This window comes from Rissa tridactyla, chromosome 1 (assembly GCF_028500815.1).
Source record: "Rissa tridactyla isolate bRisTri1 chromosome 1, bRisTri1.patW.cur.20221130, whole genome shotgun sequence".
In the NCBI taxonomy this organism is placed as follows: domain Eukaryota; kingdom Metazoa; phylum Chordata; class Aves; order Charadriiformes; family Laridae; genus Rissa; species Rissa tridactyla.
In genome coordinates, this window is record NC_071466.1 from 62528292 (window position 1) to 62555883 (window position 27592).

Below are 27592 nucleotides of genomic sequence, written 5' to 3' on the forward strand. Positions count from 1 at the left end.
TAACATATTTGGCATAAAACAAGAAAACTATGAGCTATGGGTCAAAGAGAAGCCAGCCAAAAGTATACCCCAGCTGCAAAATAAACAGGCACGAACACAGAAGTACTATTAATCTGATTTGTTACACCTGAATAGCAGTTTTCAGGTACTGAAGCAATTCAAGCCATGCCATTTTTCTAGTTTACATTGTAAAAGTTAAATATGACTGAAGAACAAGAATGTTATTTTTTAAAATACATTAAACTTCCCACCCTAAGTATCCATTCTCAAAATCTACCCTTCAGTATTCTTATGTGTTGCCTTTCATTATTTATAACAGAAAAATTACAAAATTCTAGCAAATGGCAGAAAATACACCCACACACCCGCTATTAAGTATCTACTTATGTCCATAGGAAAGCTTTGCTTAAAACGTTTGTTGCATTCTTAGCAAATTGCCATATCTACTTCAACACATTAGGAGGGTTGTTGCAAACTTTGTTTTCAGGAAATACAGCAAATACAAGACCAATGTGCTGCAACATACATTTTACATTCACAATTCAGCCAACACAGACACTGGGATCTTTGCCCATAACCAGGATTTCTAGGTGACGCAGAGATACCAAGGGCTTTCCAGGAATCCCCAGGTTCCACTATTCCTCTCCACTCCAACTGGTAAAAGAGTCACTATTCCAGACCCATTCCCATTAAAATATCTTTCATCCACAGTACCGAGATAAAGGTAACACGTACCAGTATAACCCGGGGGTGGTCACCACGCCACTATAGGCCAAGAACACCTCCGAAATTAAAATGGACAGCCTTCTAGGCTGCATGGGGAGAAGGCGGCTATCATAGCCAGAGGTTTTGTGATGGTTATGCAGACAAATTAGGGTGCTATTAAAAAAAGAAAATCAACTCCCTCCTCACCCAGCTCAAGTAAAACTTAATCCACAGTAATTATACATCCTTTTGAAACTTTCAAAGTGCCATTTTTCTTGCCATGTTAGTAGCCCATGCACTTTCTAACAGACAGACAGATCTATTCAGTATGTGTCATGTCTATGCAAAAAAGTTATCATGAAAATTAATGGCAATGTTACGAACCTCAGAATAAAAGCAATTAACTTTTTTTCCAAATGCCAACAGTACAAAACCTCTACATCTTAATTACTTCTCTATCATCTTACTTCCTGTTTTTCCACAACATGCAGTTATTATCTATATAAAATACTCATGATGGAGTAGTTTTGCTCCACGTTAACAATGTGAATTTAGGTTTTACCCTAGTCTGGGAAGAATCTCTCCATCAAAAGGTTGAACTTCCTTTTAAATGGACCAAACACGGACAGATCATCCAAAATCCTTTTGTTTCTAGTTTCACAGTAGAAAGAAAAGAATTATCCTGACCACAGGCATCATGTCAGTCCATAAACAACAACAGCATGCTGAGGATTAAAGTAATCCATTATAACGGGTTCTTCTCTTCACAGGAAAAAAAAAAAAAGACTCTATTTTACTGAGTATCAAACAGATAAAGTTTATTCTACCTTTTCCATTTACTTTCTTGACACACAATCTCTCCAGATCAGTTAAAGTACAGGATCTGATCCCTAACGTGCTCTTTCCAAGAGGAGTGTGGATTCACTACTCTGTTGAGGATGTACTGGGTTTTGTTCTTGTTTTCGACTGAAATGGAAAAGCTTTCCTATCATCATGGCAAATAAAAATGCAGCTTTTGTTTCACAATTATCACAGCTATTCAGAACTTGAATATATGACTTGTTTTTTGCTGTAGCTGTACTGTGCAAATCTTAGGGGTGTCATAGAAACTAGGAATGATTCACTGGGCAGACATGTTTCTTCTCAGTCAAGAGCGAACCAACAACCCAGAACAACACTAAGAAAAATTGGTCTAATGAAGATGGTATCTTTTTTGAAACAAGTTTTATACACATCATTTGTTTTTCTCTATTTCTCTTGATAACTGAATTCAATAAAGCATTTTTCCATAATCTTTGTGCTGCAGCTATGATGCTTTATCTATCTGCCTGATAAACACTGCCAATTTGTACCATTTTTACAAGAGGGCAGAAGTGTGAGCCTTATGACAGGGAAAAAAAATACAAACCAAAACCAAATGATAACAGCTTTTGAATAACTTCTGTGCTTGAGTGAAACTTGAGTGAAACATTCAAAGACTACACAACACGATACTTTACTCCTCCCTCTAGCAGCAATCTTCCCCTTTATTTTATGAGAAAAATCTCTCTAACCTCCAGACAATCTCTGTTATGCAAGGCTGGGTACTGTCTCCCTGTGCCATTCAGTCTAATTAAGATTCTGCAACTAGAATTTAAGCTTACAATATTTTGATGAAACTTGACCCAGAAACTCAGGCAGTTCTCTATCAGCTCCACAGAATTAACTTTTCAAAAAGATAGCACACTCTATGCATGTAGTCGATTTTATTTTAAACAGAAGGATGATTATCCTTTCCCCATTCCAGATGTTTTCTCCAAAATCCCACATACAGTAGCCTATTAAATATTGTAAAAGATAACGGATGACTAGAGGACTTCAGATGCCACAATGGGATATAGAATCTGCTCCGTTTAAGTTCAGTCACATTGTGGCCAAGAGTGACCCACTACATATGTGATGTACAGAGTATTTCAGTTGTATTCTTTCTTAAAATGTTTCAGGCAATTAACTAACAAAAACTGGGAAGATGTGTTTTTATAAAAAGCAGCAATTAGCAGCACAAGGCATCTTCATATGATTGAGCACATTCTGTGTTAAGACTGGTAAGTAGGGAGCGACAAAGGAGAAAGGGAAAATTACGTACCACTATTTGTGTTTGTTGTAGTCCTCCCTCTTCTTCCACCCTACAAAACAAGATCCCATACAGCAAGTGTTATCTACCTACTAGGAAGCAGGAGGCAAAAAGACTGTCAATCACAGGGGTATCAAAAACAGTAATCTTCCACCCTTTCTCCCCCTTGTAGTCATTAAAAAAATAGGAATAAATCTTGCAGAATTAGGAAATACGCTATTATGGAGAAAGTCAGTATAATGTAAAAAGGGGAAAGAGGGAGGAAGGTAGGATGGGAGAAAACAAGACTATGACAAACACAATTACTAGTACGTAATTTTACACTTTTGTATATCCTGTCTCCTCCCACCCTACAAAACAAGATTCCATACAACAAACAGAAATGGTGAGAAATGAAATCGGGAGATAGTCTCTTCTTAATTGCCAGCCTGAGGAACTCTTCAATCAAAATCATCCAGGTTAAGCAATAAGTCTCGTTGATAACAATAGTGGCAAGAACTGGATCAAGGATCAAATCTCAGCTTTGTATAAAGCAGGCATTGTTGCCTCAGTCCTTTGGTCTAGAAGATTAAAATGCTTCCAATACACTGCTCATGAAAAGGGAGAAATTTAAGTTTTTTTCTGTACCCCATGGAGTATCTTCACAGCACTAAGCAATGCTTATTTCAAGTATTACTAATAACTTACTTTCTCATAGAATAAAACAGACCTCTTCTTCACATGAGTGTGGTCTAGGTCAGAGAAGATGCAAGTACATCTGATGGCTCTTAAGAAAACCAAGAGGTATAGCAATTCACATATAATGCTGAAAACTGAAGGAAAGAAACACGTGCTACACAAACAACTTCATCTGAAAGTAGTTGGTTCAGAAAAACAACAGTCTGATGTCATTAGGAGCAAATCAGAGGGCTCAAAGAGACTAATGCAGAAAATTTTCGAATATCCAGGTTTTGAAATACAGACTATCCTTTCCTTATTGTCTAGCAAGTTGTATCCTGAATACACCAGGTACAGAAACTTGAGCACGAAGAAGTGACGATCTTACTGGAAAGGGGAATTAACACCCAATAACTTCAGAGGTCACTTGATAACAAAACTATCCTAAAATAAGAGAACTCAACAAAGGTAAACCGGCTTCAAAGCATAAAAAAATAAAGAGAAACTGATGTTGTAATTATAAGATGAATATGATGAAATTACTACTAAACAGAATGAGGTAGGTGTGTCAAAGCTGCTTGTAGGTAAGTTCAAGAAGACTGAAAGATCATCTGTTGAGATACATACCTTTCCGCAGGAGGCTATTTTGCTGTTTCTACATGCATTTAAACCTCATAAAGTCTAAGTAGGCAACGAGAGCCAAAAGGGGAGGAGAGGGGGAGATAGATACTCATGCATTAACTGGTCAAATGTTACAACAGGACAAGCTTTATAAATGCAGTTTCCTGACACCTTAAACACATGTTTCTTGTAACTGCTACTTCTGGATTATAAAAGAGCTGTTCTTGAGGAAAACATAAATCACTCCTCTATATCAGTTCACACAGGAGCTACAGTTCATTCACTAAGCTATAGGAACTGGGATGTAATTAAGCTGTACATTTTGGAATAATTGTTACAGTATTGGGAAGCTTGCAAATTTTAGAGGGCAATATTTAAAATAAAAAAATCTTTATAAAAATTTATCTACACCAGATGCAAAGGTTTAAACCTATGAAGGTTAAAATTCTTCAACTCCTCTTCAAGTTTCCTTTAGAACAATATAAGTAAGTCACAAGGAGCAGACAGAGCAAGAGAGAACAGCAATATGATGGAAGAAGTAAAATCCAAGAAAAGACTGAAAATAAATATTCATCTTCTATAGCCCAGTTTTTTTCCAAGGGTAAACCCAATAGAGGTAAACTTTGAAGGCAGGTTGAAGACCAAATAACTCAATAGATTAAAAAAAAAATAAAGTAAGAGACTGAGAAAATAGAAATGTTCTGTCAGTCCCAGAGAACACAGCAACTAAAATAGGTGGAAAGCAAAATAAATTACCTATTTGCCTTATTGCAGCTACAAAAAACTTTATAAACTTCTATTCTCAGGTACCAAAGAGAATGTATTTGCAGACAATGACACATTAAGACAGCCAAGAAAACTGAAAAGCCACAAGTCACAAGAGAATAGGACAATGCAGCACCACCAGATGACCCATTGGATTAGGGAGGACAAGGCAAACTGGATCCTATAACTGCTGCACACAGGCAAGTGATACAGCTACCATGATACCCACCAACCTCTGGCTTCCTAAATATGCCATTCAGGGCTGGGTTACCTGAACCAGAGCCTTCAAGCAGGCTCAAAGTCAGCATGTTGCTACAGATCCAGAGGACATACCACTTCTGCTGTTGTACCTACAGAAATGTTTGCCAGAGAAGAAAGGATCTCAGGTAGAAATTCCAACAAGGAACATAACCAGGGTCTGCGGCACTGGGCTTTTTTGCTGTGGAGCCTGTTTTGACAGCCACCTTGAGCTCCAGTCAAGTCTTGCTTACACACATCAGTCGCTGAAGATGGAGGACAGCAGGCTTGGATTTCCCATACTCCACTGTCATACACTTTTGATTCAGTGGGAACATCCTAATAGACCTAGCAGTCAGATTACATCATCGTTAAATGCAATTTGCTGTCAGATACAGGGTGCCTGCCCAGATTAATCGGAGTAAAGCCTGCACAGCGTACATAGTGCAGAATACCAAAGCAGGCCCAAATCTCACTGCGCAGTGCTGGTAACATGAGCATAATGCTTTTAGGCCCATAAACTCTGCACTCAGTCATCTTGACTCCAAATAATATATGCGATTTTCTCGCTGAAAACACATTAATGGCCATGAAACCCACAGGGAGCACAGTAAGAGATGTCATTCACTTGTGGTGCCTGGAAGATCCTTCAGAATGAAAAGTTTGCCAAAAAATTACATAAGCAATTCCTACAGTGCAAAATTTGTTCTTTGGCAAAAATCACCAAAGCACTGATTTCAGCTAAACGTGTTTTTACTGAAATGAAGTATAGAAATTTTTATCATTCTTTTTCCAACAAAAAAAATGTGTGATCCCAACCACCCTACTGAAGTTGCAGAAGCTTTATGGTGAGTGGTGGTTTCCTTATACAAAAGACATAACATGTTGGAAATATCTGTTGAAACACTGTACTCAATCAAAACCTGAAATGGCCATTTTTGGGGTGGTAAATATCATATCCTAAAGGTTCTTGCAAATTCATCTCAAAATCACTAGAAAGTTTTGTGGTTTTTTTTTTTTTTTCTCAGAAGAAAACTGTCGTACTTGGGCATTCTCCCACAGTTCTGCAAAACATTTGGGTTTTGGTAAAGTTTTCTATCCATATAAATGTCATTGTTTGAACAACAGGTCCCACTGGCCTGAGTAGAAGACAGCCATAATTCTGGACCAGAAGCAGGCAGTGCAGGAACAAAAAGAAAAGCAGCTATTTCTGCAAAAAGGGACTGCTTTTTCTAGCTGGGACACACTCCGTTTAGCAAGTGGTGAATGTACACAGAATAAAGAGTACAGAGCGAATGACTATTAAAAAAGAGAATGACTAAATAATAAGAAGAGTTACAAAGAGACCACCTATTGGGCAGTGGACATGAAGGACAGCTTTATCTACTGTAGAGAACACATCAGCTGCCAGAATATGTTTGTGGGGGAAATAAAAATTAAAAAAGCCAAGGAACATACAAGGACTTAAATAAAGGCTACCGAGAGATCATCTGATGATGTAACAAGAAAAAAGCAGAAATCAAAATTTCTCCAAAAATTCTAAAAAGGGACTGTACCCACCTATATCTTCAGTCTGTATTTTAGCATGAGCTCAAGCAGAAGACACACACCTGAAAATAACATTCAAATACTGTAACTCCTGGTTTCCTTGAAAGTCTGTTTGGCAAAGAGGGGAAATAAGAAAAAAAAACAAAAAAGAAAAAAAAAAGAAAAAAAAAAAGAAAAGAAGGAAAAAACCCCAACCAATCAACCCTGGGCCATTGCAATATAGAATGAGGAAATGAGGTGGCTGCGACTAACTGGCTGTGCTCTGCCAGGGTGTCAGTGATATTGGATACTTTTATGACAGTGTGCAGTACTCAGAGTTGGTCGAATACAATTTTCCCACTTCTCCAAGAGACAGAGGTAACCTGTGACATGTGGGCCAAAAACAGCGAAACAAGTTTGAATAGGATTTTTCTTTCCCCTCAGCTGTCTTCAAGGAATGTACAAAAGGAGATATACCTCATGCCTGAATGGGCTCAGAAGCATAAGTGTTAAGAAAGCCAGTGAGCTAAGGTAGGATGCAACTGGTTTGTTTATACCTTCCATTATTGAATTTTCTTTCTGTCTCCTCCCTGCAAGTAGGTGGAGCTATATTGCTTGTTGTATGGAAAGTTATGTTTGTGGAGAGGAAGGCACATATGAAAAAAAAAATTAAGATGAAATCTGAAAAATAGCACTGACAATTTCTTTGGGTGAGGCTCACCTATCTCTGAAAGTTGAGCATAAAGAGCAGTAATGCAATCACCGCACAAGAGCAGCATCTTAGATGTTGGAGGTAGAAGGGAGGGAGGGAGGGAGGGAGGAAGGGAGGGAGGGAGGGAGGAAGGGAGGGAGGGAGGGAGGAAGGAAGGAAGGAAGGAAGGAAGGAAGGAAGGAAGGAAGGGAGGAAGGGAGGAAGGGAGGAAGGGAGGAAGGGAGGAAGGGAGGAAGGGAGGGAGGGAGGAACAAACTACCTACTAGATGCCAGTATGGAGTTCAGTTTTCAGGCATTTACTCCTACACAGATATGGCTCGAAAAAGTGAAAAAGTGCAAATGTACAATAGTGGTAACACTCATCAAATGAAGGAGACCAGACATTTTTCACACATTTCAATTGGGCATGCAAACAATCTTCACAAGAATGCACAATTTTGTTTCTCTAGAGTCTTATTTTAACCATTATGCTCATCTTGAAAATAATGGTGAAAAGATTCTAGGCTGGGGATTTATTTTCTGGGTCAATTAGGCTTATGTACTAGATAGCTCACCATAAATGCACATATCTGAGCTTACAGTGTCCTGAAGATGTTTCATAATTGTTTAGAAAGGTAACCAACCTCCTCTGGCTCAACAGCCTTCATAGCATAACCAAAGTTATTAGATACGCACATAACAGCTCACAAATTGCAATATAATTAATAATTATTCTCTAGTCACAACAGTTAATCACTCACTGTACTGTAGACAGCCAATACGTCAGGCAAATACCAGCTGTAAAAATGCAGCCGTATAATTAAATGAGTTTATTTTATTTATAAACCAGCACCTTTTGCTATCCCAAGTTTGCTTCATAAACAATTAGAGTTTGACAATACTGTGTTTACTATTTTAAGCCATTTGCACAGGAAGACAACTAAGTTCAAGACGCCTTAGGGAAGGAAAGAAGACATCACGAATATAAACCATATGAATACAAAACAGGATATAAACACTGTAGTTGAGAGCAGGTTTGATGGGATATGATTATGGGGACTACAAGGAGCGCCGAAAACCCAGAAAAAAAGTTATTTATATAACTCTACCAGGACGATCCAAGAAATACTAGAATAATACCATATTACAACTGACTTCTGTTATAGTTGCCCGCTTAAAATACTCCTGCACTGACACGTTTAAGAGAGATGCTTCCTTAAAGAAGGATGTCATTCCTCACTTGTATGAAAGCCAGAACATGTGAAACAACTTTACTCCCAGTATTTGCAGCACACAGTGGGTTTCTGGACTATAACTAAGCCTCTGAGGTACTACTGCAGTGTAAGTAACCGATCTAAACATACAATCTCTATGCAAAACTATTCAGTTGTGGCTGGTTGACCATCATATCTTTGAAAAAAACACTCGCTTCTTTAATTATGCCTGAAAATAAAGACACTTATTTATAATATTTTGAGTTTCTGGCCATATAAACACTTCTTTTTGGTTTGAGAATACACAATGAATGATGCTCTTTCTAATGTTAAACAGCAATCTAGCTGTGAATCCCATAAAATAATACTAAAAAAACCCCCAAACTTCAGGTAATAGCATAGAATGGCCATCCGGAAAGACACAAGAGAAAATTGTCTAGAAAACACACATGTACAAGAGCAGAGTGGGAACATGAGAAGATAAAGCTCTACATGTAGGTTTTACATGAAAGTCAAGAGGGGCGATGGCAAGATCTCTACCCTAGGAGAAGGTAGCGTGATTCACAACTACAGAAGCTGAACCCGCCATGAACAGAGTGAGAAAGCACACTTGGAGGAGAGAGAAAGAACTTTATGGAGAGATGGAAAAGAATTGGAGGCAGATTGGGCAATAGAATAAGACAAAGTGTGCGTGTGTGTGTTTGTGCGTGTCAGGGGGAGACTGGCATTAAGAGAAATTAAAATAGAAGATAATTAACAGAAGACAGACGTAGACATTAAAACCAGCTGAAAACAGATTTTAAGAAAGTATAATTAGTCTTTAGAAATACATGAAAGAAACATGCACATTATAAGGAGGTAAATAAATTATACTGTAACACCTTTCTAGAAATCTCAGTATTTCTATAGGTCTCAGCAGCATGCTATTCTGACTGCCTAAAACAGTTTTTAGAACATATAAAAATTATACAATACATCTATGTGTTTAGATACAGAATTTAAATGCCTAAGGTTGTAGAACTGCGTTTGAATACTGACGTCTTTTTGTATGCTATGATAATTCACTCTAACGTGTAACAACTGGGCTGTTTTTAAAACTTGTACGCCCCCAAGCATTAGAATAGGAGCTAAGATGACTAACTTCAGTTGTAGAAGTGCTGATTATGTACCCTCAGTGCATTACTTATTAACTTTTTCTTTAAAGAATATTATGTGCTAAAGCAATAAGAAGACATTATGCTGGGCTGTAACAGCTTGAATCCAGGGTTGGCATTTTGTCCAGTCTGCATATCAGACAGCTGTTGAGTGGTACCTAACTTGCATCAGCAATTATTATGGGTCCAGCACATTGTACAGAATGACAAATGTCTTGTTGATTTCCTAATCTCTTTATTTTTTAAAAAGTGTCTGCTCTTTTACTGGAAAATCTCAAGAATGGGCTCAAAAGGAAAGAAAAATAAACTGCACATTCCATGGAAAATGAAGTACCTACCTGTCTCCTGTACCTTTTAAAGCTCCTTCTTTTTACAGTAAGCATGACTCACTCCTTGTAAGCTGTTTTAACTTGCCACGTAAGACTAGTGATTAGAGACTAGATTTTCGCACGTTCATTTGGTTCTGCTATAGCTCTCCAATGAGTGAATAAATGAATACTGAGCTCTCTCCTCTACATGCTAGCCTCAGAAAAAGCCATCAAGAAATGCTTTGCAGATGATTTTTCTAATTGCCCATCTTCCACTCAGGTACCTAAAAAAGATTTTTTCCAAAATGCTTAGCAACTGACATATTTAGCATCTTCAAAAAAGATGATGTCTCATTTTGATAGCTAGATAAGATTGGAGTATCTTGTTGGTGTTTTAGAAAAAGCAAAATCTAGTTCAGGAAACCCAATCTTCTTCCACTGACACCAAGTGAAAAATATCTTAATGGTACTGGAGTTAATTTGGACCTTAAATATATTTTCCTGCATGTTATTCAGTTCTGCAAATACACTAAGCAGACAAAGATACAGCCTGCTACTTGTGTGAAATAACAAGGAAGGACAGTATAAGACATAATCAAACTAAGATATAAGGCAAGAATCTGCTCACTTAAACGTATTCAGAGCTACTAAAAAAGAAAGTATATTTATCAAGCGAAAAAAACATGGTAGTTCCTAATATGTACAACAGAAAACTCATCTGGGTTAAATACTGTATTGACCTAGACTGATTGAAGATTTTAATTTCCTAACCAGGTGTCATTTAAAACAGTATAATTTAATCTGGCTTCACATCCCACTATGGAATTTTTCACAGAAAAAATTTCAAGTGGATTTCCACCTCAGTCTCAGAATTTCTTGACAAGGAAGGCAAACACAACGAAATTTGGTTTCATGTCAGTCAACACAGTAATCATACACATGATAAACTTGCTGCAGCAAAGCTGCCCAAAGCTAGGCTATCCGTATTCCTCCAAATGAACCCTAAGACGTATGCGATTCTCCCTGACCTGTAATGCTGCTCCCCCTAAACCTGCCCATCATTAGGCAACGGATGACATCTGTAAACACCTCGGAATGGCAGAGTCCAGCACGCCCACGCGTATGTGGTATGTGCTTTTCCTCTTACTTCTCACATATGAACACTGTTTATATATCAGGGCATACTTAATAGGCAATCAGTACAGGAAATGGTACCTGTCACTACTCGTCATGAGTTTCTGAAGCCCGCAGTGCCTCCTCCCACTCTCTTTTTGGAGTTTCCTTGGAGGAGCAGAAGACAGAAATTGTTTTGACATGACAATAAACGCCACTCCTGTCCTCTCTAACAGCTGACAGCCAGGGAAATCCCAGGCCACACAGTTCACAGGCTCCTTCAAATTTCTGCAGGTGACTGAGCCAGGGAAACATCTGTTACTCTGCTCAAATTTGTTCAGTTTCTGATGTTATTCCAAGATCATTTTGGAATATTCTGACCACGGCAAGGACTCACGATTGGGTTTAATCCAGCGTTATGCAATCACCAGAGGGGAAAATTAATCCCTGAACAAAAACACTGCCATGCAGTTCAAGGGAAGGAGCGCTGAGCGCTGCCTGGAAGAGGATATGCGTTTCTCAGCTCAAGGAGTCAGGTCCTGCAAACTGAAGAGCTCCCTGCAAAGTCTGAAGGACTCTTAGCACTCCTCCAGATAACACAAGTTGTTGCAGTTCAATTTAAAGAAACCTCTGAGAGTCTTAGCTGATTTAGAAAAAGCATCGCTGGTTCTGTTTTACTGTTTGCATCGCAAAAGATGTAAAGTAACCTGGGAAAAAAATATTCCAGCCAAAGAGGAAAATGCCTAATTTAATAACATTGACATCTCAGTCACATGAGCTGGAATATTTTAGCTAAAAAATCAAAAATCAAATGTCTTCCAGTTTATAGGTATTAAAAAGACAAAAGATAAATATTGTGCAAATAAACACAAATGAACGTTTTTCTTCTTTGAGTGATCTGACTGTAGTCAACCAATTACATATACATCCATAGGAACCAGGAACTTATTTTTGTAATATGAAGACACCCCACATCCAACACTTCAACTTAGGAGAAGAGTTAATATCATCACTGAAGAACAGCTGAGAATTTTAGCTAACATCTTACATTCTAAATCTCACCACCACCACCACCACCCCTGCTGATTCTTCCGTACTTACACATATGCAACGAGTTATACTAGGATATAGGTTGCTGTTGGTTCGCATTACAAATCATCACATGGATGGATATGCACTATGTATCACCACTGTTAACATATAATTACTAAGAAAATTGCAAGGCAGCAGACCACACAGTTAGTTATGAAAAAGATTGTATCCAGATTTTAGGGATTTAATTGTTATACTCAACGGCAAATTTAAGATGATAAATTAACTAAGTTAATTCACCAGAGTAACCAGAGTTCAATCAATAGCTTGCACAACAGGCCACAGCTTCAGCTCATTCTCTTGATTTAAGCACTTTTAATAATGCAGTGTAAAATATAGTTAAATTACTCTGCTTTAAACTACTATCTTTGGCTCTGGAAAAGAGAAAGCTTCCAAATTCTACCCAGCTAGTAATTTTTCACTAAGTTCTATATGAAATTAAGGTTTCCAAATTTTATTGACACTTTCTCATACTGCTAGGAAATTCTTTGATAGCTATTAAGGATAAAGGGCCTCACTTAAAAATAAAACAAAGTAGAAAAAAGCAAGCAGCAAGATATTCCTCTCCCCAGAGAAAATGTCCCTCTTAGCTGGCAGCAGGAAGAGTAACAAATCAGCTGCTCCTGAATCGAGACAAGAGGAAATCAGCTGTTATTGACATAGAGGGATGATGCTGCCGCACTTCAAGGAGACTGCACGTCCAAGAACACTAAACCTTCTGGACACAGTGTCCCCACATGGGACTAACAGCTCACTGTGAAACTACCACATGTTAAGTCCCTTGAAGCATGCGAATACAACTTCTTCAGCCTTATAAAGCCTCTTGTATGGGATTTCTGAAGCCAGGAGGACTTCAGCGGCTTGTCAGATAATATTTTTTTCTTTATTAGCAATCAGGAGAACTTGCTGTATTTGAAGGATTTGACTCTTGGCCATGTTCCTCACTGTGCTAAGCACACTTTACAGAGCAATGCCAAGGAGTATTCACAAAATGTTTTCTTCTGTACATACAGCTTTAGCTTTCATAATTGCTCCCTCTCTCAGTCCTTGGGCTCGAATTCATCCCAGCAAAATATTCTCTTTTAGAAAAATCTACTGAAACGAAAACTAGAAGTGATACCTGCTTATATTTTTCATTTAAATAACCTCTCAACCCCACTCCCAAAATATCCCGACTAAACAGAACCCAAAATAGAGGATTACTTTCTTATCTGTAAAATTCTTCGTGTTCATTGAGGCTGAAAGAGTACTTTTTGCTTTGTTACTATGAAAAGAAAAAAAAAAAAAGTCTTTAATGAAGCCTCAAAATATGTATTTTTACTACAGAATGAATCAATTTACTAAGGAGTGAAAATTACCCAGACAATAAAAATTGACTAACCTCAGTATAAGGGAAAAAATATTTAGTTATTCATTCTGGTCAAAACATATGATACAAGCAAGACATGTCTACAATTACACTATCAGCCGTCACATGAAAAATAGCAATCAGAGGAAAACAGAAGAAATTGAAATTTTTTTTCTCTTAAGAACATTTACTTTATATACTTTAAAGACCTCCTACTGGTCAAATTCCAAAACAGATATCAAGTGTCCATCATTCAAAGTCATTTGAGGGAAAAGACACAGAAAAGGAACCGGTTTCCAGTTATTGCCTTTGACATCATGAGGAGGTAAGAGTCCAAGGTGTACAACAGGTCAGACACATTTCTGCTCAGCAGCCACTTAATCTGCCACTCCAGAGCATCCTCCAGAATACAAAATGATTAAAGACTATTAATCAGGGTAAATTTTGCATCCCTTTAAAGTCCTTAAAAGCCTTTCCTCCAAAACCTGGTATGAACCTGCTGCCTTGCAGCTGGGGAGACCACAGTCTAGAGCCACCTTCACAGGAAAAAGCATCTGAGCGCTCCTTGTCCTTCAGATCTTCAGTGGGTTTTTTTCCATACCTTTCCTTCACTCTCCTTCTAGATCAGCAGTTATCAGACGGATTATCCCACCCTGCACTTTACCCCGATGCTGCTTGGGGTCAGGCAGTGAACTAGCAAGTGGCACTAGGACAGCAGAAGTCAGATCCACCAGTGTCAACCAAATCTGAAGTCCTGGACACAGATGTCTTGCACATCACCGTCAGGATTTCCCCCCTCCACAGTGATTAAAAGTTACCAGAGGTGCAGGAATAGTATCTTTGTTAACAAGTATTTGGTGATTGTTAACAAATGGTACAAGACAAATGACATATTAAATGACATATTAAAGCTCTTTACTCAGTTTTCACAGGATCTTTTGTAATGGGGAGAGGGCGTGACTGTTGTCCTTTTTGCTGTCTTCATAACCCCCTTGCCTTTTGTCCATCTGTCCCATCTGCATAATGTTTGCATCTTCTTTTTGAGCTCTAAAACCTCTTTCTTACTCCCCTTTCTCCCCATCACAGATGTGCTTTTTTCAGTCTCTAAATCTCTCCTAGAAACCAGAGCTGGGAAGGCAAAGCTGAAGATGCCCAGCAATCTCAGTGTAAAATAGCAGCACTAAATTGCCACCTTTGCCCCACAAAAAGACTCTGCAGAGGACATTCATGTTCAAGCTAAATATTTAAATAGATACCATTGCAGAGACAGCACAAACTGTGTGTTGCACTGGGAATTGTAGCCTGTGATGAATGGTGGGAAGTCTGAGCACTTGTATTAAAAACTAAATAAAAAATAATTTAAGGCTTTTATTTTAAATGAAGATCAAGAGTTTAGTTACTCTTCCAGAAAACAAGAATTTGATTTTGTGAAAAATTTGGTATTTCAAAAGTATGGAATCTTTTAAACTTTCCTTCAGGATAAAATTAAAACAGAATTGGCAGAAGAAAATATGCATGCAAATTATGAAGGAGAAAAAAGAAAAAGAAAAAGAAGAAAAAAACCCACCTTTCCAATATCAGAGTAGTGATATTGTAGAACATCTTACTCAGAAGAGTAGTGGAGAAGAAGAAAAAATACCAATTTCTGACATGGAAAAATTTAAAAAATGGATAGCTATGCTGCCTGTAATAAGAGGGTAAAATTCTGCATGAGTCCCTCAGTCATTGTATTCTCAAATTCATGACAGCTGTGTCCAAACAAAATGATTCTCCATGACTCTGGTAAAGTCAACATAAAATTAAAACTTTGCAAATAATATAGGAAACATAAAACAGTGAAAGTTGTGATACATATTTTTGAGATGAATGAGAGGGAAGAAAGTACAGGAATATAATTATACCAGAGCTATTTGTTCCAGTTACTCGTATGCAGCAGGAACATGAAAAGGCAGGAGGTTAATTATACTCTGTAAATAATGTTTTCAAGTGAACAGCTCTGGTAAGTCTAATAGGTTCTCTGGAATTGCAACCATTATTTATTGCAAACACCTGTCCAGAAATATATATGAGCTGCAGTATCTGTGGAGGAAGTGATACATACCATATTTTAAAGAGAAGTCTCAATTCCTAGATAATATTAACAATTCCCATGTGCAATTTTATCTATATTTGTAAGTTTTCCCACCTTCAGTTTTGTGACTCAATATTATTAATCCTCTTAGTGTTACAGTCTGAAACATTTCAAATGCACTACAGCATTTCAGAAAACCACTGCGACACCCAGCTGCTCCCCACAATGAGTGAAAGTGCCATCGCACACAGCAGCAAATCACTGTTTGTCTTCCACAGTAACCACGTCATTTATAGGCCATTTATGTGGGGGTTTGCAATATCATTCAGAAGAACACTATAAGCAATATTATAACTTCAGCGCCGCCAGCATGACGCTTGCATTTTCATGTTAACTGATGTTTTTTGCCTCTGAGAAGTAGAGATACAGTTACTGATATCAGATAAACTTGGAAACACCAAAATAAAAGCGCTGTTGATAACACAATTTGGAATAACTCACTCTTATCTGGACAGGGAAGTGCCAATGATAAATTCAAGAGAATAGAAATGACAAGGGTCTGTGCAAGTGCAGAGGCTGTTGAGACTACTCCTCCAGCCTCTTCTATGGCTGCAGCTACCCAGCTCCAGATGCCCCCTTGTCCGGTGGCTTTACTCAGGAAATGGGGAAGAGAAGACCACACGCAAGTTACAGAAGACTTGCACATTATGATGGTGAAGAAACACAAGCCACATCACAAGAAAAATGTATATTTGTAAATATACCTACCTTTTTGTCTGATAATCCATGGAATTTGGCACCTCAGACTTTCGCTTTCTGCATGTATGGTACAAGATTACATGGGATAGTTTTGATTCTTCTACTTTAACAACAGAGCAAAAAATTGAGATGATGCTCTGCATATTTAAGAGGATTAATTTCTGTTAATAAAACTTTGAAACAACCTCAGAGCAAGTTATTAAATAGAAAAAGATTGAGAATTTTTAGAAAAACTATAAAAAGCTTGTTAAAAATACATGTGATCTTGTTTTATTTCATGTAACTGAAGTATTATACAGTTAAACAGTTCATTTAAATGTATATAGTCCTGAATGAAGAAAACTTACAATAATTCAAGCTTGCATTTACTCTTCTACGCACAGTAATACATGACATAAGCAGAAGGAGAAAAATCAGAGGTCTAGTTTTATCACTAACAACAAAAAATGAAATTCTTCTTGATAATGTTGAATAAAAAACATAAATAAAAATAAAGGAGTAGCACAGCAAGCTATTATGTTTTTCTAAATGCATGATTAGAATAACAAAACCCCAAAATACCCTAAGGCAGTGAATAGTTGCACCTTTCCAATTATATCTACAAAACGTTATGACACACAAGAGAGCTGTGAGAAAGATTCAATAACCTGGAACAAAAGACATATTATTGATACTACCATAAAGCTGAAACAATCCTGATCGATACATACCAGGGCTGTTAAAAAAGAAATAAAACTCACCGGCACTCCTTTTTATTTACTTACAATTGAAAAAATTTAATTCTGAGATGGAAAGCAAGGACCCCACCATATACTCATAAAAATCAGTAAATCATAAGATCAGCTACTTTCACGGTATTAAGTAATACATAACACTTACTGCTGAATCATTTAGAAATATAAAGCAAAACTATTGGCTAGACAGTCCACATAAAACAAAGGCCTTTAAAAATATATAAAAAACCAGAAAGATCTTGAAAATACAAAGGCAAAATGGAATTTACTTTGTATCATCTTCTGTTTTCTCCCTATATACAAATTAATTAATACAAGTTATGTTAATCTAGCTAATGCATCATTGGATTAACTTGGATGCAAGTAATTGTATCTGCTTAATTTCACAAGTTTTCAAGGTATATTTGTCGCATCACAGTTATCTATTTCCATAATGCTTCATTCTTTTAATTTTATTTAAATTTATTTTTACTTCAGCTTGTGCTGAAACAAGCAATTAGAATGATAATGCGAAATACTAATACAAGAAATCCAGTTGCTATCAGACCACGGAGACATACCATATTTGAAGACTTGTAACCAAGCATCACTAATTATCACAAAAGCTTTTCCCCCTGCTAACAAGGGAAAAACAAATCAGATATGGGAGAGCTGTCTGAAACAAGGGTAACATGAAGAACATATGAAGGACGGAAAGTTAGAAGATACAAGGCTCAGAATTTCAGTCTCTGTTTATTTGCCATTCATTATATATTTTGTATCATTTTTAGGACTCATAAAGGAACGACTTGATAGGTTCAATGTGAGGGGCGGACAGGAAGCCTGCAGCTTTATACGGGCAATCTGGGTGAAGGCAAGTACGTTCAGATCCCAGAGACAGGTGGTAAATAATGATGGTAAATAAAGGAGGGGACTTTTTTTGCTGCTACCTCCTTGTTTCATATGATTGAAAAATGGAACAGGACACTGAAGAAAATGTAAAATGACAAATGTGAAGAGAAAATCAAGATTAAAATGAACACTAATGTGATATTCTCGTGTTTGTTTTTTTTCTGATGATGAAGAACAGTTATTACTTTAAGTGAGGTGTAAGACAAAGACTAAGGTCTTTCAAGACTTGGATTTAGTTTATCCTCTAGATGAAATGAAGTCACAGGCTTTCTGCAGTTAGATGCTGAATCACATTTAATACTGCTAGAGCTTTGTTGTTTTATTCACCTGCATGTTCATTTTCACTACCATACCTTCTCCATCACAAGCGCTAGGACAACTTGAATTGCCTACTTGGATAACCACCAATTACTCACTGTATTTGTTATATCATACATGAGTAAAAAAGAATTAACAGGCCAAAATGAATATGACCTTCTTTGAACAGTTCTGATCTCTTCCAAATACAAATTGAAAGGTTTTCATGAAGCAACTTTAATAACGAAAAATTATATATAGATGCAAAGATGACTGTGTTAATTTCTGGGTTTGTTTCATTTTGTCCTTTTTATAAAGCTTACATAAATCAGATTTGATGTTAAGATCATTAGAGGGAGATGATGGGGAATGAAAAAAATAACTGATGAAGCCTTGAATGTTTATTTACCATAAACTGACTTGCAAAATACTAGTCTGCTATGACAACTGTCCATTCCTCGATACTAGTTTTATTTAAACTATTTTGACTCCTGCTCAGAAATGTTAATTGAAATTAGGAGCTTTCTCCCACTTCTTGTATATTTCACTTAATGATATAAGAGCAGCTCATCAGCAATTCTTCCATGCAGTGCAGGGTGACACTGTCTTCTTTTAAAACAAAAACAAAACAACAAAAAAAAAAAAAGAAAAGAGAGGGAGCAGATGTGAAAAGACGTCAAAATAATGATTTGCCAAATCCAAACAATTGTCTGCAACACATTTGTCACTTTTCACAAGAATGGATTTTATTATTTTTTTTATTTTTTGATGTGGGAGGAGGAAAGAAAAAAGGAGGAAAAAGAAAGCCTAGAGAAGTAATATTTAAGTAACATCCCCAGCAAAGACAATATTTGGAACATCCAGACCATGTTTAAGATCTACTTGCTGCAAAATTTAACAGGGGGTAATTTTTAACCTTGATGTTCATACCCCAGTGAATGTTGATTAAAACTTTCAGTCCTGCTGCAGAACAGAATGCATTTAAATTGAGACATGTCTATGGACAGGGAAACTACTCCTCCCAACTCTTCCTACGTACCACTTTTACTACAAAGAATTTTATATATTTTCTTTTAGAGAGTGACACTAAAAGTGCCACACTTCATGCAATAAACAACAAAAAAGCACTACCTTTAAAATGTATTCAGACCTCACTTTAGCATACATCCCACTTCTTAACATTTTAATTTGAAACAAATATTTGTAATTACAATTACTGTACAAAAAGCAGAATGACATTACTCAACAAAAGTCAAAGTATGATTCACGACACTGCTTTCCATAGCAACTGATGAAAAAAAATTATTATTACACATACACACTCACACATCCATGTACACTCATAAAAGGAAAGTTAATCCTCTATTGTTTCGTAATGATGCAGCCAAAAATCTAGGCCATATGCATGGAAAATGAAATTTAAGAAGATCTGCTTCAAACAGATAGCTAGTTTTCCTTTTTTTTTTGCGGGGTGGAATTGTGTTTGTGTTTTTTCTTTTAAAGAAAATGAAGAAAAGCATTATTCAGATCCAGCAAACAGCTGATAGAGGAAGGGGAAAAAAAAATCCCTAAGCTCAGACATTGGTTGCTTCCATTCCCATAATGCATTTTGGATTTGGGGAGAAAGTTCACACTAAATTATGTTGAAGAATATTGGAAAATACTGGAAAATTTTCAGGATTTCAATTAAGTTTTACTTTGAAATGTTACATAAACTAGGATTCTTCAGCCTTGACAACAACGCTGCTGTGGGCAGGGAGCATAAGAGTTTTCTGTAAACTCAGAAGATCCACAGATAAGGTAAAAAGAGAGCAAATGAAGAACTATGACAGCAAGTGAAGCTGGGGAAGGGCAGGTATGAAAGAAACCAAAGTGAGTGGTTGAGCTCTTTGTCACTGGATATTGTAGGTGAATCAAGGCGTAAACAGGCTGCAAAACCAATTTGAATGGATCTCAGGAAAAAAAACCTGAGTCAAATTAAACCAAAATACACCGACTGACTCTGGAAGCTCCTAAACTGCCTGTCCCTGGGAAATTACTTTCTGGAAAAAGTTTCCTTTCCTGCCCACCCTGTTCTTATTGTTCTCCAAATACCTATTATTGAGTGATGGCAAACAGAGCTAGGTGGTCCTTTGGTTTGAACAAGTAGAGTAATTTTAACACTGTTAAATATAACTGCCTGCATACCTGCCTTGAGATAACCATAATCAGTCTTAAAGAAACAAATGCCGAACATACCACCTAAGAAATAAAGCGAGCACAGCTCTGGCCTGAGCAGAAGCCGTCACCGTGCCATAAGGCACCAGCCTGGATGCCACGTGGGACAACGAGGAGGCAAAGGGGACCTCAGCCTGCCTCTCCCGGCTCCTTTCAGTATGGATTTGGACCAGGAAGCATGCGGAGCCCTCATGAAGAACAGTCATGATCCCACAGTGTGCCAGCAATGATCATCCTTCAGTTGATCATATGCTAATATATTTTTAAGGTCCACCACGAATGTGTTCACAAGAGGTATTTGCGTTAGAACAGGAAAAGTCAGTGTTGCTTTTAGCAGTACAGACTAAGTCAGCTCGGTAGAAATAATCAAATACAAATAAACTTGTGTCAAAGCATACAAGTAACACTGCTAAAACACGAGATGCACATCGCCATGCGTACATAGGATTGGCCAACACACCGAACCAAAACCTGCCTCAAATGCTGGAAGGATCCAAACAGCCTGAAATGAGCTTTGGAGGAAGGTCTGCATATGGACAGCTTTGCAGCTCTCCCTGAACGGTCGGCTGCAGATGTTTCTTTTCTCTCAGAAAACAGCACAATGAACAAAAAAAAACCCCAATAAACCACACGAAGATGACAAAAACTGATCAAAATACTGTACGATGATGTGCTTGAAATACGGTATTTTTAAACGAGCAGATTTGATTTGAGTTAGTATACTTTTAAACCACTTGCTGCATACTTGTAGAAATTGAGATGATTAATATAGCTCGGTGTCAATACTCAAAGCACTAAATATGCTCCACAACAATTTGGTTTAAAGAGATGTGCAAGTTCCAGAAGGTGAGGGTGCAAACTGTGGAACACATCCTAAAATAAAATAAACAGCAGAGGGAGGAAGCAAATGCCTTCTAACAAAATCACCCTATTTTTAAACCAGTCCCATTTTGGGGTGTTTTACATACATATTTCATTTTTCTCATTTGGTAGAGAAAATACAACAGTTTCTTATCAATCGTTCGCATTTCTAGGCTCAATTTCCCTATGGCATACAGCTCATTAGGAAATGTATTAATATTAAATTATCTTTTTCTTCAAGTATATCCTGCCATTAAGTAGGGGGTTATTACTGCCTCGTAAGTACATACTGCATTATCATCAGAAAATCTAGAATTGGGGGGGAAGAAGCCTTACTCATGAAAGAATACTATTTCTCTTTTTTCAGCCATCAGTTTGCAGTGGAGGCCTTACTGCTGACACTTAAACATTTATCCTCATTGCTTACAAATATGCACTCTCAGCTTTTTAAATAAACAGCATGACTGTTCTGTGTCACCGTGATGGAACTGGAGAGAAATACAAGAAGTTGGTAATATTGAAAGTTGGCAAATTTTCTTCATTCCTGTAAGAATTCGACATCAAGCACTATTTGAATTTAAATATTGCAGCCGTTCCTGTAAACTTGCTACGGGGTGGTATTAGTTATGACCACAGGCTGCTGTTAACACCGTATGGTTTCAGGAGAAAACCCTGCTGCTTGCACAATTCCTTCTGTCGGGACAGGGAAGTACTTCTGTGTCCATGAAGAGGAAGTTTCAGGTGAAGCTTGGCAGCCAGGGCGACAGAGGACACCCATATGTCACCAGAGACAGAGGGCCCTGGACATTGCAGGGAGCAGATACTCATGTGCATTTCTTACTGATACACAGAAGTAATTGTAGATTTCACACTGTACTGGTTTTGCAATATGTCATTAGTATTTCTATAGCTACTCATCCTATTCCCAGACCTTGGTCTAGAAGTTGTGAGCGTGCCCCAATGCCCTGTAGCCTTGCAGCGCAGCCCTGGAGGTGGCTCACACTTCGGTGCCCCACATATCAAGGGTGCCTAGCTGGGTAGTCTGGCAGGATTTGGTGTTGGTTCTTTCTTCTTCTTGGTAGGAGTGGTGACCAATGGTGAATGCAATGACCCAAGACCATTTTCTTAAAGCAAGGGTGTTCAACTCAAGGAATAAATCATGTCAATGAGAAATACTAAAGCAGAGATAGGTATGCATGGATGTCTATTTGCGGGATGCCAGCAGTGCAATTGGAGACATGACTGTAATAGACACAGATTTATTCAGGACAACTCTGATTGTGGTCATCCTGACGCCCACAGCAGTGACGTGTGAGAAATGGATTTCAGTGCTGAGCAGATTCTATCAATACCAGTTAAAAACAAGCAAGAAAAAAATCCCAACAACAAAAAAAACCCAACCCCAAAACAAACTCCATGCCCTCTTACTAGCAATGACCCAAAGGAGAAAACCACTGCAAAAATATCAGTTTTTCCATTGCTCAATATGAACCATAGCATTACCAATACTATCAAACTATTTAATTCCCAGTAGTGACTCAGGGATTTGAAATGAGAAAACAAGCACAATCTGTTTTTAATTTATTAACAAGGAAACAAACTCTTCCCTCGCTCTCCTCTCAAAGAAAAGAAGCTGTGAGGCTTTGTTTGACTGTGCTTTAGCTGTGGAGTCAAAACAGCTAACTGCTACAAGTATTGGAAAAATCAGTTAATTTGTTGCAAAAATTATCTAAAACAACATATAAAGGGAAGTCAAAGGCTGTTAGTTGTTCTCTGAAGTGCTTTCCTATGGGCAGCAAGAGGGAAATAGAAATAGCCTACTAAGAAGAATACATAAATATTCTATTAATGTACACAGGTAAGGAGAAGCATTTTCATTTTCTTTCCCCTATTACGGTTCCTCATCAAGATCACATTAATCGCATGCTAACCTCCAATAAATACACCCAAGACTGTATTCAAACGCATAATTTTCAAACACGTTTACCACCAACATTTTTATTATCCCCCCCCAAGATATTTATACTCCCTGAAGCACAACATTTTACAGATTGTTACAAATTTTAAATATTTCAGAATATTAAAACAACTCCCTATTCCCCTCACATCCTGATAAGAATCTCCATTTTGAGTAGAACAGCAGCATAATTTACAACACGAACTTCACCATCTATTCAACTCTGATACCAGCAGCACTGTGCTTCCAGACACCTCGCCTGGGGAATCACACGTCAAACGCAGATTTTTGGCTTTTTATATGCAATACAACACAGTCCAGCAAGGCGGTGGAAGCAACAGAACAACATTAGACTGTGCACTGCTTCCTAGTAAACTTTAAAATTTTGAAGGAAAACCACAACTAGCCTCGATAAAGAAGCAGCAATACAGCCCTGGAGCTTGCCCAGCTCCAGTGTCTTTGTCTCTGGTCCTTTGAGGCACCACATGGGAAACAACCTCCTGTGATTCAATCACAGCTTTACACAGCCTGTGTTCGGCAGCACAGGACAACAGCATCATCAGCAAGAGAAAAATTAAAAGGGAATGGCAGAAATACAGGAGTTGGGTCTCCTGCCCCCCCCCCGTCAGACAGGGCTTTGCCCGCCTTGGCCAGTGAAGAAATGTGAGGGGAGACAGCAGAGGCTCGAACTGGCGAAGGCTGCTTTGTGCTGAGGTCTGTGAGCAGATTTAGTCCCGAATGGTCCAATCAGAGAAACTAGCTAAAGCCTGCAGGAGCCAGAGACATCTGTTCACCCTCTGTCTTTTCACTGATCCCTCCTAGAGAAGGTACCGCCGATGCATTTTCTTCTGCTGCTCTCCATATGCACTCCAGACACCTGTTAGCCCTCTCCTCTCACCAGCCAGTTGCTACAGAGCTTTGCTGGCCCTCTCATGCCGATACCCGTCATTCCTCTGCCTTAGAGAAAGAAATGGATCACCACACACTGTCCTATGTATTTTAAAAATTGTTTGAGCCAGCAGGCAATGGAATTTTGCAGAGCACGGGTATGAGCAAACGGGCTCCTGCAGGGACACAGGAGCTACCACAGGTCATTCTCCCTTCACCAAACTCTGTGTTATGCAGTGCCAGCTGGGCCAAATCACTGAACTTGTGTGCCCGTCCCCAGCAAGCATCACCTTCTGGAAAAAGGCTAAGTGAAACAGCAGTTTAGCATCCATAATCCGCACATGCTACAGCCCAGCCTAAAGTAGCTGAAGAATTTTTGGCAGTTTGCTGCTCTAGGATTAGCTAAAAGTCCTCCCAGCTAAAAAAAAACAAAAAAAAAACAAAAAAAAAAAAAAGAAAAAAGACTATTTGGTAAGTATCTTTGCCTTTCAGATAGAAAATTTAAAATGGGAATTTCAGAAGGCAGATTATGAGATGCTATTTCAGAATAAGATGTCTGATCCTTGTTTCTAGCAAATATCTATCGGCACTTTAAAATATAGGAAATGATTGCAGAATAAAAACCGGCTACTCGATTTTCTTTAAATCACCTGCATGTATCTGGTAAAATTAACACATTATTAACTCTTGAGTGGAGTAGAAAGAGGGGAAAAAAGGTTAAAAGATGCATTGAGACATTTCCAGGAGAGAAGCAAGAGAGTGAGACAAAAACATCCCTGTACTGAATAGAAAACCTGAATTTAGTTAGTATCACACTGTGACAATAAACATGGTTTAAATGCTCTTAATGTCATGGCTGCTTCGGTCCATTCTGCCCGCTGTACATACAGACTCTGTGAGAAGTACAGCACTGCGAAAGAAGGGGAGCTCAGGATGACCCTGGAGACTACCACGCTCAGATTCATATAAATCTTTTTTCTATATGTTCTCATAGCTCATTTTCAGGTGCAGGTGGGGGAGACAACATCCTAATACTAGGAACAAATATTTAAATGAAAGGGAGATCATTTTAAATTATAGAAAGAACCTTTCACAGCAGACGGTAAGAAGAGTGGTGCTACTGGCACTGCTGGTATGTTTGTTATTTAAAGATTGAGTAATTGTGGTGAATTACTGTCGTATTAGCTTCATCCTCCCGCCCTCGGAGGGGCAAGCTTGTGTCATTCTGAGTTCATTGGGAAGCTACTGGTCGCAGGCTGGGGAATGGCCTCCTTAGTATTTCTGAGCAACGAACTAAATTTAGTGCAGGCTTCTCTATTTCATTCCTTCATCGTTCTCTCATCATTAACTTTCTACAATGTTTGTATAAATCCCTTTGAGTAGTGTTCCTGTATCAGAAAGTAACTATGACTCTGACAATTATGCTGATTTATTTGCCTTATTTAGCCATTCTGTAGCGAAAATAAGTTAGTCTCTGTAAGAGAGACTTAGTGGTCAGCAAATACTATAATTTTTTTTTTCACCAGTGTTTTAAACTTTGTACTATTTTTATTTCTGATTACTAACATATTTTGTTCTTGCGATTTGGTTCTAGCAATTATGCCTAGAGAATTTTATCTTCAGGTTTTGGCATGAATAAAATTAATAGAAAATCTAGTGATCTCATGCATTGAGGAGAGGGAAGTAGTAAGACTGTATCCCCTTAGTGCAAGAAAAGCAGCCAGGGAAAGGGGCAGGACAAGGAAGAACGGGCCAGCAAGCCTTGGTACACTACAAATAAAATGTGTGTAAATAATATATTTGTGAAAACTTAATTCCAGAGAGAGCCAAGCACTGAGGGGGAAAACAAAAGCATCTCATAAAGGTACTGGCAGCTTTATAAATGATGAGCAATCCTTTTAATGTTTTTGTGATGTGATTTAAAGAGCTCTTATTACTTTACAGGAAATCCAGGGAACAATGTTCCTGTCTCCAACAACATAATTATTAAACTGAGATATATACCAAGTTTCAAAGGCATCGGAGAGCAGGCTCCTTCCCTCTCTCAAAAATGTGGGTAAAAACCAAGCGGCCATAAGGTCTTTTCATCTACAAGCTTTTGTAAAACAGAGAAGCAGACTAGAGCTTCAGTCAAGCAGCCGGTTCTGCGGGCAGGCTTTCGGTACAGTATTAATTGGGGTGACAGGCCAGAGTTCTACAAAAGCATCTGAATTTACTTTAACTTCACCCAAATGAACAGTTCCACTGAATTCCAAACTTTATGAGAAAGCCTCAAATACCAGTGCCTTCAATACTTGGAGATTATCAGCAGAAGATGCGATATGGGAGAAAGGTGTTTAAAACACATTTACATAAATAAAATTCAAGAATAGCAGCCCTGCTTCCAGCAGCATTCATTACAGGCTGCTGAAAATGAGTCTGTTACCACAGTAACCAAGCTAATATTGGCTTTCCAGCTTGCAGGCATTAAATCTTTTAAATGCAGGTGCGAAGGATGAATTCACAGTTTTGGAGCAGGTGAATTTTTTCTGCCAATAATGTCAGAAGTGGAAGAAAGAAGATGCTATAAATTTTTATGGCAAAGACATAGTAAATCAGTTACCCAAGGAAAGAGGAGGAGGGACTTGTGATAGTAGTGAAATTTGCACTGGATGGAGCACAAGCTCAAAGTACACAGTCCCATTGTTCCTTACTCAGAAATAACAGATGTTATTTGGAGAGTTATTCTTGCGATGCTTAAGGTGAACTAGAATTCATTTCACTCCCTTTCAAGTGGAGGAATCGCAGTCAAAATATAGGTTATTTTTGGTCAAGTAAGCAGCTGAGGTCCTGAATAAAAATAAGCAGTAGACCTGTTGAGATGGAGCATCCTTCCCACGGTTGTTTTCCAAAGGGAAAAAACTTCAGGCTTGTAAATACCTACTACACTCCAAGAGAACTGCATTGTGCTAGCCTCTCCTACCAAATAGGTTATATCTAGATGCAGGTCACAGACATCTAATTTTTCCTAACTTAATGATTAGTTATTCCTAGTGATTCCAGGAGAACATTCACTGTTAACTCTTCCTATAATTATTTTCTAGGCACTCATTTTAACAGCTTTTTTTTTTTTCATTATACTTATATTGCTCTTTTGTCTTGTGCATTAATTGCAGTCTAAAAAAAAAGAGCCTTACAAACTAGAAGTTTTACAAATCATACAAAGCATCTACGTATTCCAAAGAATTTCTGGATTTAATGTTCAGTATTTCATGTTCCAAAATGGAATTGCAATCAGGAATTAAATTATTATTACATCATACTTTTAAAATAGACAAATATATGCATGTTCATACAGCATCTGGGCCTACTAACTGTATAGCTTCTAGCATC

At 37.9% G+C, this 27592-nt stretch overlaps 1 protein-coding gene across 4 annotated transcripts in view; it reads right to left on the reverse strand.

Moving 5' to 3' along the window:
* FGF14 (fibroblast growth factor 14) overlaps nucleotides 1-27592 on the reverse strand; it is a 424635-nt gene that overhangs the window by 182195 nt on the left and 214848 nt on the right. Inside the window, exon 2 of one of the 4 annotated variants that reach the window (XM_054215529.1) lies at nucleotides 2831-2870. The exons of the other annotated variants lie outside the window; for them this stretch is intronic. Coding sequence (XP_054071504.1) covers nucleotides 2831-2870 — 40 coding nt within the window. The remainder of the gene's footprint in view (nucleotides 1-2830; nucleotides 2871-27592) is intronic. 4 annotated transcript variants of the gene reach the window in all.